Here is a 19,755-nt window from a genome sequence, read left to right on the forward strand (position 1 = left end):
GGCAATGTGCTGCTACAAGTACGAGAGGTCACTATGTCATGCCATTTGTATGCATTTACCTAATACATGGTCTCTTAAAAGAAGCGACAGCAAACAAATTTTATGCAGAGTGAATGTTTCCACCTAATCTGAGAACCAGTTTCTGAGTAAAGCACTTATGGCATTCCAGCTTCAGAAATGAACACTAGTCTGAATATGAGCATAGATGATTAAGAGCAATCACACAGTGGCATTCATAAAGCAGATAAAACATTTTTGAACTTGTGATCACAATAATTGAGATTAGCAACGCATAAGGAAAACTTGTACTGCAACAGCGAAGGTGCCCCTCTAGGGTTACACGTTGTGAGAAAGCGATTGAGACTTAAAGAAAAACAAGAACAAGTTTGTTTTTGAAGACATTAGTCCTGAATCATGTTACATTCCTGTCGCTTAAATCTTAATCTCTTTCTCACAACGGGTAAACCAAGAGGGGCACCTTTGACGTTGCAGTACAAGTTTTTGCACCACAAATCTCAATGGACTCAGCAGCACACCATGCATACCACATTTCATGAGCACAGTGTTATTGCCAACTCACTTAAAGTACACATATTTTGCAGAAATTTTCATCCAGATATAAATGTTTGCATGCAATTTTCCCTTTCTGGTCAGCCATGACAAGGATATGAAAGGGCTAAAACCTTGCTGAAAATGCCTGACCACTTCTGTATGTCTGTCACAAGTCTACCGTTTTAGACCTTATAATAGTCTCTTCTGTAAAATCTGAAAACAAGCACTAGGCAACACAGATGTACAAACGTGTAACACAAAACACTCAGATATATAGCAATTTATTTACAGTGACACAATTTATCACAGCACAAGTTCAGTTCACCAGCAAACAGAATATACATGGTACATAAGTAGTAATAATATCTGTGAATGGAGCACAATAACTTACAAAAAAGTAAAACTGTTGCACAAATAAAACAGCGAAAGGCGCCACAGTATAAAAGAAATAAAAAAATTCACGTATGGATAACCACTAATGAGGTGAAGAGTACATTTGGATTAGTCCATGAATATGCATCCCTATACACGTCCGTGATTAGTCGGGCACAAAGGGATTAGTGGGGCAAGCACTGTCTCTGACAGACTAGATACCTTTGGGCATGACTACAGGAAACAGACATAAGCATTCTGCATCCCCTTTTAATAGTTTGTATCAGCTGAAAATGGTGAAGAAATCAAAGTACAAAGCTATTAGAATATTAAAATATTTTATAGACCACTGAATAATTTTCCAATCAAGTCATAAGTTATTTTATCTTATCTTATAAAGACTTTATCAAGTCATAAAGCTTCAACAGTCTTGCCAATGTAAAATTCATCATAAAATGAAATGATTTTCATGCTTTAACTTCTCACGTGTGTAGAATAATTCTCAAGATGTGATCTATTTAGAATGTAGCTTTAAAATCTGCATCCTGTGAAGTATTTACACCATCAATAAGAATGCTTATTAAAACATATGATATATATTCAAGAACAAATTACATTTTAAATTCTAAAAGTCCGTTCATGGTCAACATCCAAAAATTTATTAAAACAGGAAACAAGGATGGTAGTCGGTTGTTCCATCTCCAAGCTGTAATAATGTTGGCAAGCACGAACGAATGAACCCGTGTATGTATGGCAATAGTGACATATATCAAATGGTAAAATATTGCTGCAAGAAATGTAAAAATAAGGTTAAAGCTGGTCTCTGCAGAAGGTTGTTATCTTTTATCTTAGACATATGCACACTTGCTTCTCTTCCTATCCATGCATACTTCAATCATTCACATTTATTACATCTCCCTACATAAATACTAAAGAAGAATAAAACAGACATTAAGTTTTTTTATATGGCAGAACATTTTAGTTCCCCAATGTGGCTATAAAAGATCCATTCTCATGTAGAATTGTTAGGGGCACAAGCAGAAGAAGGATGACTGTACAATTATCACACTGTCCCACTGAGTCAACGAGCAAGGTTATTGTGAGAGGATGAGTGCAGTCTTTGTCCTGGGACTAGTATGGGATCTGGTTCTGGTAGTACTGCAGAATGTCATATGTCTTTCCTCGCCAGTTGAGACAGGAGCCCTGTATGACTTTAAGCATGTAATTGGCTGCTTCTCGATCAGAGGCATTAGGTGCAAAACGAGCACGCAACAGTTTTATAGTCTGTCCACGGAAGCAGGGAAGTCGTGTGTCCAGCATCAAAGACACCAGGGAAATGATGGCATCTTGGTAAGGCCTGTAGCAACAAAAAAATAGCAATACTCAGAGTGATTTTCAAACTTAATGGAAATCTTACATAAAATTATGGGAGTGCATTAGTATCAATTGGAATACCTATGATGCTACTACGAACAGAACAGAAAGCAGAGGGAAGTCCGTTCATATAGCTTACAGGTGTATATATACATATATCCATACCTCATTTACTTCTCTGGAAGACTTGTAATGGCGAAACACAGAACAACTAGCAGTACTATTAGCACAGCTTTCTGTTTGGTAAAGCACTGTTACTGTAGCTGCTTACCTGACTGCAAGGTATCCCTGCACACAGAGTTCCATGAACCATTGAAATGGAGGGGCATCCATGGTTCCTCCCATCACTTTGAACATCTCCTCTGTTAACTTTATGTCTGGCTCCCAGCCAAGGTTACCACCAGGTGAGCTCTCAAACATAAAGCCAAAATCTGGAACAAACATAATTTCCATGTATTGATGGCCAACACAAGCTCCTTCTCTTTATACAGTAATTCATTTCAACTATCTTTCATGCACACCTTTTTTTTTGGCAATGCACATCATGAAGGCATCAAAAACAAAAGCATTTTCAAAACATACAAAATACATCCTGACCGTTTTCAACAAGCGTCTTATTTCTTTTCTTAAACAGTGAAGTCATGTTAGTGCTGTTCTCACTCTCCATTAATATGCAGAGCATAAGAGGTATTTTCTAGCAAAGGCAATTGCTGGAAAGCTGGGTTGCATTATGGTTTTTATCTCCATTTCCATTACAACATTTCCAAAACTCCTTTAATAATTAAATAATTTGCAAGCACTTTTTCAAAATGGAACCCGCAAACATATGTGCAAAAAATGACTATTAACATGGCAACATCTGCAAACTGACCAATGTGAATGATGTGTCCAGTTTTGTTCAGCATAATGTTGCCGTTGTGTCTGTCCTTAATTTGTAACAAAAAGCTGACAATACTGTATGCTGCCATGGACACAACAAAATTGTTCCTGGCCTGGAAATAAGGAAAGATTGTTACTTCAATATTTTTGTAAATTGTCCATTTCATTTCAATGACTTTGTTTCTTTTTACATTGTCACCAATTAATGATAAGCAATTGTTTCATGCAGATATTCTCATCATAAACAATTTATTCACAATCAGATTTGCTGTTAAATCTTACACATTTACAAAGAATACAAGAAATTCAAGAACTTCTGCCACCACCAGATTTCAGTTTATGCAGCTTGGTTGGTTGGTTGGTTGTGTTTAATGCTGTGCCAGCAACGAAGGTTATATCATGGCTTATGCTTAATACACATAGATATAGCTTAATTAATAACAGAGATACTCTCTTCACCTCTTGGAAAGCTTGGGTGCTCTCATCACCATACTGAGGTGATGAAATAGTCATACATGGTGATGTCAGTCTGGCGACCAATCTGGTCACGTGACTTGCTGTCTGGCACGCATTCTATTACACCACACTGAAGGTATATAGAAACATTGAGAATAAAGGCTCTAAAGCAATCAATGCATCTTGTAATACTATAGATATTAAATAAAACAGGACTGACAAAACAAATTATCTTAAATTTTCACTATTATAAGATGGCATGATTTTAGGTTTATCAATGTCACTGCTGCTAGTAAGCAAGAATGAATGGACATTTTTAGGATAAGTACAAATATCCTCACCCCAGGAGCAGTTGCAACAACACGGTATGGGGCAAGATAGAGACGAAGGCTTGTCTGTTCAAAGATGTTTTTGAAGAGTTCAATCACTTGCAGTGCTAGCATGTCCTGAGAAAACCCACAGAAACAACTAACATTCAATGAATGAACAAACAAATTAATTAATTAGCAAACTCATAGAATTATTTCATGAATGTGTAACTTTACTAACTTAAAGGTCAAAGGAATGAATATCAAAATGAATTCGTCCAATCAATGTCTCATTTTCAGATGTTCACAAATCAAACAAGTACACTTCAGAAATTTTAAGAAACACATCAGATGACTCCTTCATCAATACCTTTCAGCTGTTATCTACAACATACCCACCCAAACATGCAAGTAGCCATGCACATGCATACACACACTCTCATACACACACTCTCTCTCACACACACACTCTAACACGCACACAAACACACACTCTCACACACCTGTCGGACATCATCGCCCACTTTGAAGATGCAGGCTTGCCAATACTGTGAACTCATTTCATGCTTTTCAACATTCTCTCCCTCTGCCAGGCGCTCCAGCTCATGGATGCCATAGCGCTGGACACGAAATCGTGCAAGGAATGGAGCCTTGGCAGCACTGTCAACAGTTAGCATACTTGTAAGACATATAAGCTACAGCACAGTTTAGCAGCATTGACAATAATTGGAAAACACTTTGTAGGAAATGATCCATTCAATATTTAGAACTATTAATATGATTTTAGAATCTCCTGTCAACGGTAATGCAATGACTGAAAGAACAGGTCTGCTCATCCCTCTTTTGTGGTGAGTCTATAGTCTGAAGTTACATTTATCAGCACAAGTAAAACAAACATGATATAATTCTGTTATATCTCCTCATATCTCATTACCTCTGCATGGGTGTACCCGATTTGTAATCAATTTCAGTCACAATGGCCTCAGGATTAGAGGGCAGGTAGCAGCCTAGAGGAGAAAAATCTCTTTGATTAACTTCAACAATTAGTGAAGATCAACATGCACAAAGTTGGGAAAATAAAAAAGTGGTCATTAACATAATATTATTATGCAGCTCAACGTCTGTAAATGTAACTAATTAGTCTCACAGCTTTTATTGCTTTCATTCTTCCCTTTCCTTTTTGATCAGAACAAATATAATGTTCATATGCTTCTGAGCAATACCAAGGACTTATCTAAGCATTGCACTGCCATGCAGATATCCATCATTTCCTGTACCAAAGCTATTGTGCATTTTTCTAGACAATATTCTAGGTGCATTTATCTAGGTCAAGCAGCATACCTCTGAAGGTGTCTCATAAGCTTTTATATTGTACTCACCTTGTTGTAGCTTAACTTTACTGAGTGCTTCAAGGCAAGCCTTCTTTCTTTCAGGGCCTTTAGGATAGGGTCTAAACAGAATGACATTAGTATCGTTATATCCTCCACTAGCAAAAAGAAAAAGCTCCTATGTTCCAAATGAGAAGTTACACCTTTTCTTTATCTGCACCTCAGAACTTTCTGTATGTTAGGCTTCAAAATAAATGGATAATACTTTCCAGTGCTCACCTGATTTTGCCAGAAATCCCAGTGATCTCCTCAAAGAAGGCAAACTCTTTTTCATAGAATTTTAAGGCATAACCAGACAGTGACTTTTTTATTTTGGTAATCATTTCTCCCATCTTGTCACCAATCTCCTCTGTTGACAGACAAATATATCTAATGTCATTACCAACTGCCATCACAGCAACTGTAGGCTGTGCATATATATGTATGCAGCCTGTATGTTGTTCAACTTTTGATAATACACTTTCTAGACTACAAATCATATATTCTAAAACCTTGCATGTGGATGCACAAAAGCTGTATGCCTGCATATTTATAATTTCTTGGAAAGAGACATGTTAATCATTTACTCATTTGCAAGCTGGCATGTATGATTTGATGTACCCCAGCTGCATTGTTCAGGACTGTACCACAAACAACTTGCAAGAGATTGTATCCATGCTTACCATCTTTCACTGTTCCTCTTCGTCCTGGTACATGTTGGTGTTCATATTCCACAGCAGCTGATGAGCCAACAGCTGGGATTTCTGCGCCGCCCACAAAATGAATTCTGCAATGTAGCCCATCTACACCAGAAAAGATGAAATCTGATAATCAGAAGTCAAATAAAACAGAACACACATATTGGTCAAATTTACTAGTAAGCCTTCAAAATCCATATTTGAAATTTCTCCCTACTGCATGAACTCATTACAGTCCGAGGTTTCACAGGGTTGGTTTTTTAAATTTACATTTTTGATTCAAATGTTTTACCTTTAAAAAAATAAAGACAACTATATAGAATGGCGATTCAAGCACAATATATAAAACATATGAAATAGATTTCTAATATATCCAACTACAACTGGTGTTTAAATGCTAAACCATTTGACCAAAACAACTGCAATATCGAATTATAATATGCAGCCATGATCTTGGCCAGGAGTATAAATGAGCATATTCAATTAAGTTTTATGCACTCACAGGATCATACCGAAGGGCTTGAACAATTTGTGGAATGTAGAAAATCAGCACATCCTTTGAAAAATAAATGCAAGATATTAAAACAACTGACATTTCAAATATATAGTGATTTTTTTAAGTCTGAGGGTAACAGATGACCTGGCATACACACATGCAGCACTGTGCAAATCAATTATTCTTCTAAAAAAATAGCATGGCTCCTTTGATTAACACACAGAGAAGAAAAGCCTTAATTACAGCCTATCATCCTGGTAACATTTTTATACAATCATTTCAAGTGCTCACTGAGGAATAGGATCTCAGGACCCTGACGGCAAACTGCTGCGTCAATGGATGGGGTGGGTATTGTCTTGAGAAGTAGGATAAAGCCAAGACTGGTGAGATTGTTGTCCATGTCATCATGTGAGTCAGCTGATGAAGAAAGTTGATAAATACATTACTAACAGCTCCCTTTCCCCCAGAAAGCCGAATGACAGTAAATGTAGACTAGATATAAGCAAGCACAACAAAGTATGATAAACATCTAAATACTGATGTTTAACAGACCAAGAGATAAAGCAGAAATACAACAGAAATCGTAATAAAGAAAGTTTCATAAAAATAAAGAGGGACTGATAAATAAATGATCGATGCATATATACAACCTCTGGAGCATCAGCTTCCACAATGTGTGCTGTAACCAGAAAGCTGATGGCTTCTGGAATGTGACACACTGCTCCTGGATCCAGCCGTACTAACCTTGTCACTTCTCTTTTCAGAGCATCTGATGCTCGAAATCTGTTTCAGGAACAATTTTTTTTAATGGGATGGTATATTCAGTTCCATTGCAACTCAATTTCTATAGTTATATGTTCAATTCTTTGAATAATTTTTAGTGAACACCAAATTCAGTCTTCTATGCTTTAAAGGAAGCATTCTACCCTCTACCTAAACATGTGTTGCAGTAAAAGCATTTCTCAGTTTGAACTTGAAAGAGGAACCCATCCAAATGCTACTAAGAAACTGATGTCTAATCACAACCATCATTTCTTTTCTATGGCTAGACACAAGAGCAAGGATAAGAATTATGAAAAGGTCTCTGTTTTACCTGGATGGCAAGAAGACAGCTAGAGCAGGCGCAATATCCCATGCAAAGACTGCATTCTCTCGCCACTGTTTTTCTGATATGGGTGTGGCACGCCAGGCAGCAATCTTGTCCTCGTCAGGCACCCTGTATTCTGAGAACTCCAAAGGATTGTGCCAGGTGATCAAACTGTCTACACAGTTAGCCTGAGAACCAACAAGATAGAGTCTTCAGCACCGCCATCTCTGACACAATGCAGGTATTAAGGAAATGTGGCGTGTACATAATGTTATCTCTCCACTTCTCGCTCATTATCTTCTCACTCTCATAATAAAAATATTATTATTATTGAATTTGTAAAATACATTTCCCTTTTTGGATGCCCCTTGTGCACTGCACACAAAAGACTACAAACCAACCATCAGTCAACCTTAGAAGAAAATAAGCATCAACAAACAGATGAGACCATGAAAAAAAAAAGAAAGTACATGGATGAAGAATTGAGAAGTGGATGGAACAATAATCTTGATTATGCATATTTCACAACTAAGGATTCTTATAAAGGATCTCTCCAATTCACTGTGGGTAAAACACCTTTTAATATAATTATTAAATAATGCTGATGAGTTCACGTGTAAATGTTTGTGTGTGAGATAGAGTTAACATGTGAGACTGATTGACAAAAAGAGAGAGGGAGGAGAAGGGAGGAATAAACAGAGAGAGAGAAAAAATGGACAAAATAACTGAAGGAAATTTATAACATTCTTGCAATTTTTCTCTTACCAGTAGAGACAGAATTAGGTTACGCTTGCGAATGTAGTCTTTGACTAGTCCACTAGCTGTCCCTTGAGCCTTCCTTGAGGTGCCTGCCACATGAGAATCATAGTTAACGGTCTCTTTCCACAACAAAAGAGCCATCTTACTGTGTAAGGGAGGGTGGAGGAAGACACCAAATGAAACAACAGAATCTCATTCTTAATGAAACAGCAATTACAAAGTAAAACAACCTGCAACTAGTCAGAATCAAACCTTAGTTTAGGGAGAAGTCACTGCATTCATAATGGTTACTGTTGAGCAGTGTATATGTGCATGCATGTCTGTAGTAAACAAGTACGTAACAACGTATGCACAGTGGTAATTAATTTAGGCATGTACCTGTTTACACACATGTTCACATTTGTGTGTGTGAGGAAGTGCGGTTTGCCCATGACCACACATGTAATAAACCAGGTGAAATATGATTCTTTTTATGCTAAAAAAGGAGTAGATTTTAATAACCAATGACTAATCTGTGACAGAATTAACTGTAATTATGTATTGATTTTTTTGTGTACATTATCAATCTTTTAAATCTCCTTCCCTTAAACCATCTGAACAATGCATATGCATATACATCCCCCCCACATTTGTGCACATACACACCATGCATACACATACTCATCATGCATACATTCTAATTCCCTCCCCTTCTGTATACCCTACCTTCTCTCACAGATTTACTATAATACCACAGACAAACACATGAGCACAAGCACCTTGTGCGTGCACACAGACACTGCATCCTCTCAACTCCACTCTATGACAACCTGTTCTATGAAAAAAAAATGCAAAAGTCAGTCAAAGAATGGAAAGACCCCACATGCAGGCCACAAGCAGATTAAATACAAATCAATAATGAGAACAGCATGAAAGAATGAAATGATCGCATATGCATGCCATGAAAAGGTCAGAATGCAAATCAATACTTTTTTCTACCAAAATAATAAACTCCTTTAGCGGCCCCCTCCCCACTGTTGTGTTACAACAAACAGGAATAATTTCCAAAAACAAAATAGAAGGATTATGGCATGGAGGAAATAGTCTTTGGAAATAATTTTATTTTATATAATATGACAGAAATTAATAATATTGAAAACAAAAGTCAACAGGGTTGAAAATATGGAGGGAATATAACACACCAGTTGCTTAGGAAAGGAAGCTTAAAGTCATGTTTAAATGATGTGTCATAGAGACTTAATGACAAAAGACCACTGAAAAAAGACACAGCTGCACTTCTCATTTCAAACCATCTGGTCACAAAGACATGTCAAGAATCATGACATGTTCTTGCAAGAATCAAGACATGTTCCTGCAAGACAAAGCTGTCAGATGTGCAAATGACACTTAGAAAATGGAGGGAACACAAAACCTGTACATCAGCATAGCTTACAATGCCAAGGTATTAACACAATCATATCCTACTTGAGCGATATATGTTAGTTCTTGTGGAATCCTAGCGTACTCCAAAACATAAAAGCCTAGCATACTCTACATAAATTCTTTGACAATCACTTCCTAGGTCACTTACACGTTGTTATTCAGTTATGTGCTGCTAAACATCAACTCATATTCAGTTTAGTTGTAGCAGTGTAGTAACAGCTTTAGTACTTTTGATTTCTGGATAAGGTCAGATTAGTGTCAATTCATTAAGCCAAACATGTCACTACAGCCATTAAGTTATACTGCAGTTGATAATGCTGATATGTTGCTGTGTTTTAAGATGCAGCTACACACCACTAAAAATTGAAGATTGTTACTGCTACCAGATTATAGCTGTGAGTTTGAATAATAAATTTTGTGAAAAACAACCAACTTTTTTCAGTGGTGGATTGTGTGCACGTGCACACACGCATACATATATTCAAAATTCATCTAGAACAATATATATATATAAAATGAACATACATTTATATCTATAAGAAGCCACTTTTTTCTGATATTATTCCATCTTTGTAGGGTACAGCTCCAAAATTATCTAAAAAAATTTAATTAACAAAATTTTATGCAGAAGGAAGGATGAAGTTAGAGTTAGAATTAGAATTTATTGACTTATACCTGTAAAATAGAAAATTTACAAATTCAGCATCATTCAAATTATGTTAACGGCCAATTTGCAATTTCATCATCATATCACATTACTTTTCACTCATTCATCTTTTTCAGCATATAGTTTTTCTCTCTCCACCTTAGTGAAATGTTAAGTAGAGATAAGTATCACACCTGTATAGAGAGTTCATACAGTCAAACCTGAACAAAAATCCTCATGCTCATGACACAACACCACCCATGCAAAGTCAGAATCAGCTAACATTTAAATCATGCACTGAAAACGATTTTTAAACAGATTCAACAAAATTAGTAGACCTGGAAACTCTGTTCCTATGAACTGCGAGAAAAACCCACTCCATGATAGAGTAGGGACTGAAGAATCTGCACAGGTGTGATCATGATTGTTAACTCCCTCCTCTACTCAAGACGGCAGCACTCTCTAATTCTTCTGTTGTCACTAGTGATTGACTCTTCATTTTGCTACAGTTTTCACCAAATGAAGTTCTTTGTTCTAAGATTGCCTCAAAGCATCTAGACTTTGAAGTTTGTTCAACAGGTTGGTCTAAATTTCCAGTCCTTGTCTCTGATGGAAGAGATTTGTGGGGATATATATATTTAATGTACCTTCACACAACAGAGTCAGAACTTGAAAATACTGATAAATAAGACTTCAAATAACAGTAATAAAGCTGGCTTGACATTTGAAAGGTGCTAGATTTTATTGATGAGCCTGTGCATCACATTTTGAGGTTGATAGCCAATTTATCTATCACATATACTGTTATCCTTGTTATAAAGTTATTTTATAGACTTCCGTTTTTCCATTCACTGACATTATGCAGATATGCCAATGCGTTTCCACTTGCATTCTGAAACAGCCCTTGTGTTTCAGAAAACTTATATAAGGTGCATTAAATTGGAATGCCCATAACAGTGCACTGACTGCCATCTGAAAATCTTAAAGGCTTGATGAAAAAGGTTTCAAGCAACTGAAGGATAACCTATGATGAAATGTATCACAAGTATTTATCAGGCATTTACATGGAGTATTTTTGTATGCATCAAATATGACTTTGTACTATGGCTATCTCCTGCAAAATGTTTGGGCATGAGTCCAGTACACTGCAGACTCATTAAGTATTCCTTTTGAGGACCGTAATCTTGATTTATATAAATACCAAAAACAGGTCACAATATTCAACCCTATTAACACATAGAATGTACCAGCTTGATAAGAAAATTACCTTTGATCAAGAAAGACAACTGCCAAAACTTTTATAAAAATTGACAGTTCACAAACCAACAAAACACAGGGGAGAAATAAAATGAGAGTTCTTCTTATCATTTCCAACTAAATAATTACTTTATAATAGAAATTAATCAGCTTAATAATCTATAATAATAGTGTCAATGAACAATATGCAAAGGTAGTTTGTTGTTATACCAAGGTTTTAAATATCACTTTTGTTGTCATCTGCATATTCTTTGTTAGCTTCCTTTTTATATAAGTTTGGGTTTGGAGTTTGTTTCCTTCTAAGAATATGAAAGAATTTTTTTGAGAAGCAAGAAAACCCAGGGTACCATCTAAAAACTTCACAAGACTGCAGCAAAATGTTTTGGAGATAGATTTGCTATCACTTAGTGTTGTCGTTATTCCAGCAACAATGGCAGCAAAATATTAAGTTGTTAGTAAAAACTTTTGCAATGCCATTACACACAAATGTCAGAAAAGAACAGTCAAGATCCAGACTGGATACAAAAGTAGGACATCATAAGAGGTCAGTATGTCAAGGCCACAACAATGGCTCACAAACTACAAGAGCATGCTAAAAATAAATGACTGGCCATCTTTCTCTCCTCTTTGCTGTGATCTGTGCATTTTTTGGAGAAGTGGCCTATACTTGCCTATGAAGGTGGCAAAATCTATGTAAGATTCAGCTGAAGAACTGGGCTCTAAGTGTCCATGAAGGCCGTACACTATTGAGTGCCTTTGTCCAGCTAAAACTAATAATGTAGACATAGAAAAAAAAGTGTTGAAGACCAAACTGCCTCACATGGGCTCAACAAAGAAGGCCAGCTGTTGGTTAAAGAGTAATATGGGATGTTAAGGGGACAGAGGTATCAGTTACAAGAAAATACAGAGAGAAACAAACCTTTTACTGTAGGCAAGGGGGAAAATATAATGAAGAAACCCAGCTACCTTTGGTAAACTCATAAGCTAATTTTTATATATATATAAAAGCAGGCGAAAGAAGTTACTGCTAAATTAGTTAGTACAGAACCAAACATCGTGGAAAGCGTAACTGAAACAGAATGTGGTTACACATTTTAAGAGTTTGGAGATCTGGAGATGCACATGATGCAAGTGCATGGATTACAACGAGCCAGGGAAACAAAATTAGGAAAAGGGGAAAATCTGCTGGAGCTAGTACTATATCTTCTTACATTAAGATTTATTCCTCTATTAACCCCAAGCAAACCTTGTCAGTAATCTGGTCATAGACAAACCTAAGAGGGATATTATGCTGCTTCAAAGTACAAGTCACAGAAAAAAATTATACTTCCATAGAGCGAATGAAAGTCTCTCTGTTTACAAAAAAATAACTTATTCCTAAAGTAAGATTTGATGGAAAAGGATAATTTTGGCATCAACTGTAAAACAATGGGTGGACAACATTTTTCATTACTGCTTTTTGGTATGATGAGATGTATGAAGTATTTCTACTTACTCCATTTTGTTTCCTACCAACAACAGAAAACATATAAGGACAACAAGAAAGGCTTTGGAATTCGATGTTTAATAGCAGTGTATCCCTCTATGGTTTTATGACCAGTAATCCTGCTGTTACTGAAAAATGCCAACATAGCACTAGGCCTCACCAGGTGGACTTAGAAACTCATCCAAATCTTGAGTTTAGACACAGAAGAAAATTTGAATTAGAAAAACGGAAAGCAATAATTAAATGTTAAAACAGCATAATGATACAAACTGATCTACATACATCAGAAAAAATTTTTTCTGATTTTCTTGGACATTTAACAAGTTTGCATTTAACTTTATTTTCAAATGAGGATTTAATGAAAACAAACTGGCATTTAATTAATTTGTTACAAAGTAAAAAAAATTCCCTTAACAGTGACTCACTTACCTTACTTGTAAGCAGATACATTTTATTAGAAAAAGATATGTCTACATAAATGTTGAAGCACAAGAAAGGCATGAAAACAAGGCCACAACCGTAATAAAAAAAATAATGGTATCAAAAGTGTAACCATGATAAAAAGGGTAACAGCATGTTTATACCAGGCCTCAAACATTTCTTTTTGTAGCAAATATTATACAAGCACAAATGGCTGTGCCACTTATGTCATAATGAGCGCAAAAAATTTTTCTAAACATAGCAAAGCTGCTATAAGCAAATTCTGATAGATTAAACTCGCACAACATTCATTGATTAGTTCTACTCCACTACTCTTAGGGCTGTGAAGTGTCTTCAAAACCTTAATATCAGATGGTACCTTGTGTACCAGGGTAAAATCCCTCAGTCTCTGTGACTTGAGAATACGCAGTCTACCCTGTGCTTATCTGCTTTCACTTTCACGCTAGTGGCATATGAAAGTAATTGGCATTATAGCCAGGCCAGGTCACACAACAGAAAATGTCACACATTCTACAGACAAGTCCTGCACAGTCACACCTTAGGCACAGTAACTTTACCACCAAATCACACACTGAGTCAGGTCACATTGGGCAAGCCTCAATATTGGTCCCAATCACACTGTAGAAAACGACTTCCAATCACGTAGTAATAATTAATAATGTCAAAAAAGGTGACATAACTGATAAAGTCATGAACCAAGACCAATCATGTTAATTCATTCTGTATGGATGTATCGATGGTATTGAGCTATAGAGATATGAAGACATTTGCATTAGTGGGTGCAAACTGTAAGGGAAGAGTTAATAAAGGCCTGGCCCAACCTGATAAAAAGGGTAACAGCTAAGGAAATGTGGGGGGGGACAGAAAGCATCTAACAGCTCCATTAAATACACCTACTTGCAGATCGCCGAGAATAGGTTGACATTGAACTGTTCATTGTATTCATCCAGCCAGCTGTTTGACCCCGTACATCAGCATGAACATTAGAGATGGTCAGTGTGTTGCTGCCATGGCCCATAGTGTCTGCGATAGAAGGCACTAATAATGGTGACTATGATTCTTCAATTTCCTAGGTGAAGATGACAGGATAAGGCAGATGGCCTAGCTGCCAAAATGAGATCTGTGTTTATGCAATGGCTTCTCTGCATTTTTAGCTTTCTAGATGTAGGCCACAACTTCTATTCTAAAATGTGTCTTGCACCTAGGTTATTCCTTTCTCTTTATCAGTTTGTTTTTAAAATGTTATTACATCTTTAAAAATATTTTAATTAGATAATAGCAAAACAATAAAGCTGATAAAAATGACAAGCATTTCACTATATTGACACTTTGCTGTCAGAAAGATAACAATAAACACAAACTTTTACATACCTGAGAACTGAATAACATTTGTAGTGAGGTATTTTTTGTCAGCATGCATCATCTGCCAAAACTTCACCAGGATAATTATGTCCTCTCGAAGCTCAGATCCCTGCTGAGTAGGGTAGATGACTGGCCCACTGTGGCAGGTAAAATAACTGAGACAATTGCAGCATACCACCCAGAGATATGATTATTTATTAGTATGTAAAGTGCATGGTCAGCTTTAATTCTGTTGGATATACCAAGCTCCCTGACAGAAGTGGCTGTAATTTATTTGACTGCTGAGCAGCAGATTGCCAGTTCAAATTTGCTGGGACCTGTGACCCATGAACTTCTTATCACTCTCTGCCCATGATGCATATGGGAAGGCACTTGATTTACCAGGAAAGATACAAGACAGAAGAAGAACCCTGAGGTCTGACTTCCAATGACTTTTCACTGCTATGGGATGCTTTACACCTTTTACACTAATCTACTGATAGATGAATTTCTGGCTATGTGACAATCAGTCATCAATGGAAAACTATCCATCTACCTGTAACTTTGTAAATGACAACTAGTCATCTGCCTGTAAATGTGTAAAATGACAACTGGTCGTCTACTGTAAATGATAACTAGTCATCTATCTGTAAATAACTGATCATCTAACTGTAAATATCAACTACTCATCTACTGGTAAATGACTCAATACTGATGATTTCTCACCAGAAGTAATCAAGTGTTGCAGCGTACACACGCTCTCGAAGCACACTCTTTGCAGCTGTGTTGGGCAGAACGTCCCCCTGCAGAAGGGACAGTCCCATGGTCAGCAACCTGGGGACATTTTCAAATCACAATTTTCTAGAAAAAATGATTACAAATTTTGGGGAAAAGTAAGTTTTGACATTTTAGCAACCAGCTGATTTTAAAGCAGCCCATGTTTCCTTTTCCCATTTGACTTCAAATGTTATCTTACTGTGGTCTTTGTCCCCAGACTTTAAGCAAAATTTCCATATCTTTGCAGCTTTTATGAAGCATGAAGAATCTATTTTGATTACAGCAACTGAACACCATGATTTTTCTTTGGATTAGGCAAATGAATTATCACAAGCTAATAAGCACTTGCCCATTTTCCCATGACATCAGCAAATCATACATTAAATGTGCATGTACGTGTAACAATAATAAGATGCACCCTCTTCAAAAAGTCATCAGGCACACGTTACATTTTTTTGTTTTTTAGGGAGCAGAAGAGCAGAACAATATTTCAAAACCTTAGGATTTGTAATTTTAGGTCTATACCACACTTTTATACCACCTTTTCTTCATTCAATGTGAATACAATTAAAAACGTGCCCGAGTTTTCTTTTTTGTACAAGAAATGTTGAAGATCCAAGAATCAGACGATGAGTACAGAATCATAAAAGGAAAACAGAGAAAATACGTCTCAGATATAAAGTTGCATCAAAAACCAGCCTTGTTCTGCACTCTCTTATCTGTCTCCCGGTGTTGCATAGCAAGTACTTGGTGTGAAAGTCTATGTTTGTACTTACTGGGTAAATGGTATGAAGAACAAAAGACACAAAAACTGTGCAAGCATGATACCATAGTAATGAGTAGTGTGGTATAAGCATGAGTACCTGAAGCGAGCTCCCTGTGCCGCCGGGTGACGAGAGATGAGGGATGGGGTTTTGCCCACACCAATGGACAAGGACTTGTTAAGGAGACACAGCAGCACCGCTACTTGGGACTCACTGCTGTACTTTGCAATTTCCACACGTTCTAGCAGAAACTGTAACAGATATTTCTGCATAGGCTATGAAACTGCAACAATTAACTATTTTAGGGAGCTTTGCTTGGCAAAAGTAAATATCAAATGAACTGTGTTTTGTGAGCATTTAACTTGCCTACAGTTTGCAAACCTTGATGTCATTATCACATGAACAGTAAAATTGTGAAAGTATCATGGCAAAAAGGTACAACCACAACCATTCCAAAAATGCAATATTACATGTACATACCCTGGGGCTGTGAATTTCACTGCATATAAAACTGAGTCTGGGAGAGATGGACCATCTTAATCTACGCCACTGATTTCAACATGTAGAGATCTATTATTTGTTACATTTGAGGTAGCAATTTTTTACACCAGAAACATATGTATGCTAATAACACTGCTTTAACAAAATAAATATATATATATTTCATTTCATACATTTATATTCTAAGCTCTGGTGATTTATTTCTTTCACTCTTAACAGATTTTCCTAATGCAGGATCAATGGGTGGATGGCTGGACAAACAGATAGACAGACAAAGGGTTAGTAGAATAAAAAAAATGGACTTCTTTCAGTCAATGCATCTATAAGGAATGTTTCAGTTATATAATGTCTGAATTCTTACAAACTAGTCATTTTTAAAATTACAGTTTAGAAGAATTCAAACATGCAACTGGAATATTCCTTGTTCTAAGTTTAAAATAGAAAAGGGGATAAAAATGGCTGACCTTGGTCCAGATTTGGTGGGGGGCCACATATGGAGGCTTGGGGGTGAGGTCTTCATTTTCATGTTTGGCTAGCGGATCAGGACGAGGTGCATCTTCAGCAAACATACCCAGCCGAAGATCAATGCACATCTGCCAAGCTGCTGTCATTTCACATAAAAACTGGAGACCGATCAACATAAAAGCATGTAATGTGATCACATTAGGCTACACAACATAAAAGACTCCTTAACATTTTCTTAAGTACACCAGCCAGAGACCACTTAAATAATCAAAAGGGCTTTGTATTCAGGAGAGTGCAAGCTAACTTGGTTGTGATGCTGCACACTATAAGTTCACATTATTATTATTATTTTAGAAAGCATTATGCAGGGTAGACAGAGTGAGACAGGAGTGAACAGCTGCCTAGCAGAGGTGTGGATTGGATTTGTGATTGATGGACCGCCTTGACAGTTATGTCTGATAGAGAGAAAACATTTAAGGGTTTGTCACCTTACCAGCAAGGCTTACCAGCATGACATGGGTTTTATTAGTCTATCTCCCTCCCCTATCACCTGTGAGGCATGACTAGTGTTAGTCAGGAGAAGTGTGCTCTTGTGTGCACTGACTACTTGTCGATTGGTCAATGAATGCCTGTTGCATATTTGTCTAGTGGCATCCCTGATTGTATTTGTGGGATTTGAATGTATGAAGTTAAAGTAAGGAAGCAAGAACTTCGCAAGACACTTCTCAGCATGATTTCAGTATGAACAGAGCACTTAGTCAACAGTCAACACAAATACCAAGTGGCTTTTCTTCCACATCAAGACTTGAGCCAGGAAAGAAAAGATTTGTGAGAAAGTCAGGATAATGTTAACATGGGCGACAAGAGCTGCATTATAACTGTTCCCCATGTGCCCAGCTACCTGGGGCTAATGTTTGTCCCGACTGATTGAAAATCACAGGAATATTATTGACAGACTACGTAAACAAACTCTATCATTATTGAAGTTCAGGGAAAGGTTAATAAAAATAAAACAAGGCTAGAATGTTATCCATCAAAAATGTTCCCATCATCTGGTCTTTTCTTGAAAACAACAAAAAGGTTTACAATCAAACCATATTATTACCTCCATGCTAATATCAGAGCGAGCAGCCAGGATCCAATCCCAGCAGGCAACTGATAGTTCCATGATAGTCTTTGAAAAATACTGTACAGGTGCCCAGCATATTGCATGCAGAAGTTTCCGGCTTATCTCTAATCAATAAATAAGAATAAACAAAAACATTTAACTGTGACTTATACCAGAAATATATACAATGAACATATCTAAATGATTAGTCATTACCAAAATTTGCAACTTACTAAGAACAAATCCAATTACTGTTCAGCAATAATTATAAGTATTCATACTTTAAACCTACTCAACCTGATCACTCTCTTCCTGTCCATACCATCCATGATAAGGTACATTTTTCATTACATTGCTAAAAGTGACAAAATTCAAGTTACAGACACTTACAAAGGCATAAATCTGAAATATTAAGGCAAAAATGTTTGTAGGTGAAAGTCAAAAGCTTACCTTCAATTTTAATCTGCAAGGCGCAGATACGAAATAGTGCTTTCTGACACATGACATCGTCTGATGAAAAAACAAATTTTATACTAGTTTCTACAGATGAATAAAGCTGACATTTCTCATTTCATAATGGTTTGTGTGTGTGGTCGGGGGACGGGGCTTTTTGTATTTTCTGTTTTCTTTGCTTTTTCTGGGTCTTTTAATTAATAAATGCTATGATCCAAGACAAATGTACAAAGCATTCTGTACAAGCAATGTCATTAAATTTCTTTCATGTGCTTAATCTTTGAAGATAATAGTGGAAAAGACAGTAGTAGCAACCTTTTGTGGTCAGTGCCTTCTCAAGGTCTCTGCAAAGTTTGAATTCCAATCCATCAATGCTGTCACACATATCTTGCATACCACACACCTGTAAATGATCAAATTTTTGCAAAAGAAAGCTACCTAATAATGTATGATACCATGGTAACAATAAATAGTAATAAAATTGGGTTTATAAATATATAGCAATAAAATGTCAATATTATCTAAGACTTTAAATATCATCAACAAAATGTAGAGATCTCATTAGTCATAAAAACAAAAGAAGACCGAGTGGCTTTTCTTGGACCTAATATAGACAAACCAATGACAATCATGAAATAAAGGACAAAGCTACTGACGTTTCCAGAATGTAGTACCAAAGTTTCTCACAAAAATGCCTTGTGATTTATAAAACTTTTTTTTGGGGGGAGGAAGAATGTTTTAACTTA

General features: G+C 36.5%; 1 protein-coding gene across 1 annotated transcript in view; it reads right to left on the reverse strand.

The window, feature by feature from the left end:
• Window positions 1-816: 816 nt before the first annotated feature.
• LOC112562124 (phosphatidylinositol 4-kinase alpha-like) overlaps window positions 817-19,755 on the reverse strand; it is a 37,898-nt gene continuing 18,959 nt past the window's right edge. Inside the window, 27 exon segments of the mRNA XM_025235154.1 lie at window positions 817-2,281; window positions 2,570-2,729; window positions 3,170-3,290; window positions 3,637-3,678; window positions 3,680-3,763; window positions 3,975-4,079; window positions 4,445-4,601; window positions 4,876-4,948; window positions 5,321-5,391; window positions 5,549-5,678; window positions 5,992-6,009; window positions 6,012-6,111; window positions 6,509-6,562; window positions 6,794-6,919; window positions 7,153-7,285; window positions 7,596-7,777; window positions 8,355-8,437; window positions 12,345-12,443; window positions 13,320-13,346; window positions 14,498-14,623; window positions 14,972-15,099; window positions 15,668-15,775; window positions 16,582-16,733; window positions 17,448-17,606; window positions 18,554-18,681; window positions 19,007-19,066; window positions 19,325-19,412. Of these exon segments, the coding sequence (XP_025090939.1) occupies window positions 2,056-2,281; window positions 2,570-2,729; window positions 3,170-3,290; window positions 3,637-3,678; window positions 3,680-3,763; window positions 3,975-4,079; window positions 4,445-4,601; window positions 4,876-4,948; window positions 5,321-5,391; window positions 5,549-5,678; window positions 5,992-6,009; window positions 6,012-6,111; window positions 6,509-6,562; window positions 6,794-6,919; window positions 7,153-7,285; window positions 7,596-7,777; window positions 8,355-8,437; window positions 12,345-12,443; window positions 13,320-13,346; window positions 14,498-14,623; window positions 14,972-15,099; window positions 15,668-15,775; window positions 16,582-16,733; window positions 17,448-17,606; window positions 18,554-18,681; window positions 19,007-19,066; window positions 19,325-19,412 (2,940 nt within the window). The 3' untranslated portion in view covers window positions 817-2,055.

The sequence above is a fragment of the Pomacea canaliculata genome, linkage group LG4 (assembly GCF_003073045.1).
Source record: "Pomacea canaliculata isolate SZHN2017 linkage group LG4, ASM307304v1, whole genome shotgun sequence".
NCBI lineage: Eukaryota > Metazoa > Mollusca > Gastropoda > Architaenioglossa > Ampullariidae > Pomacea > Pomacea canaliculata.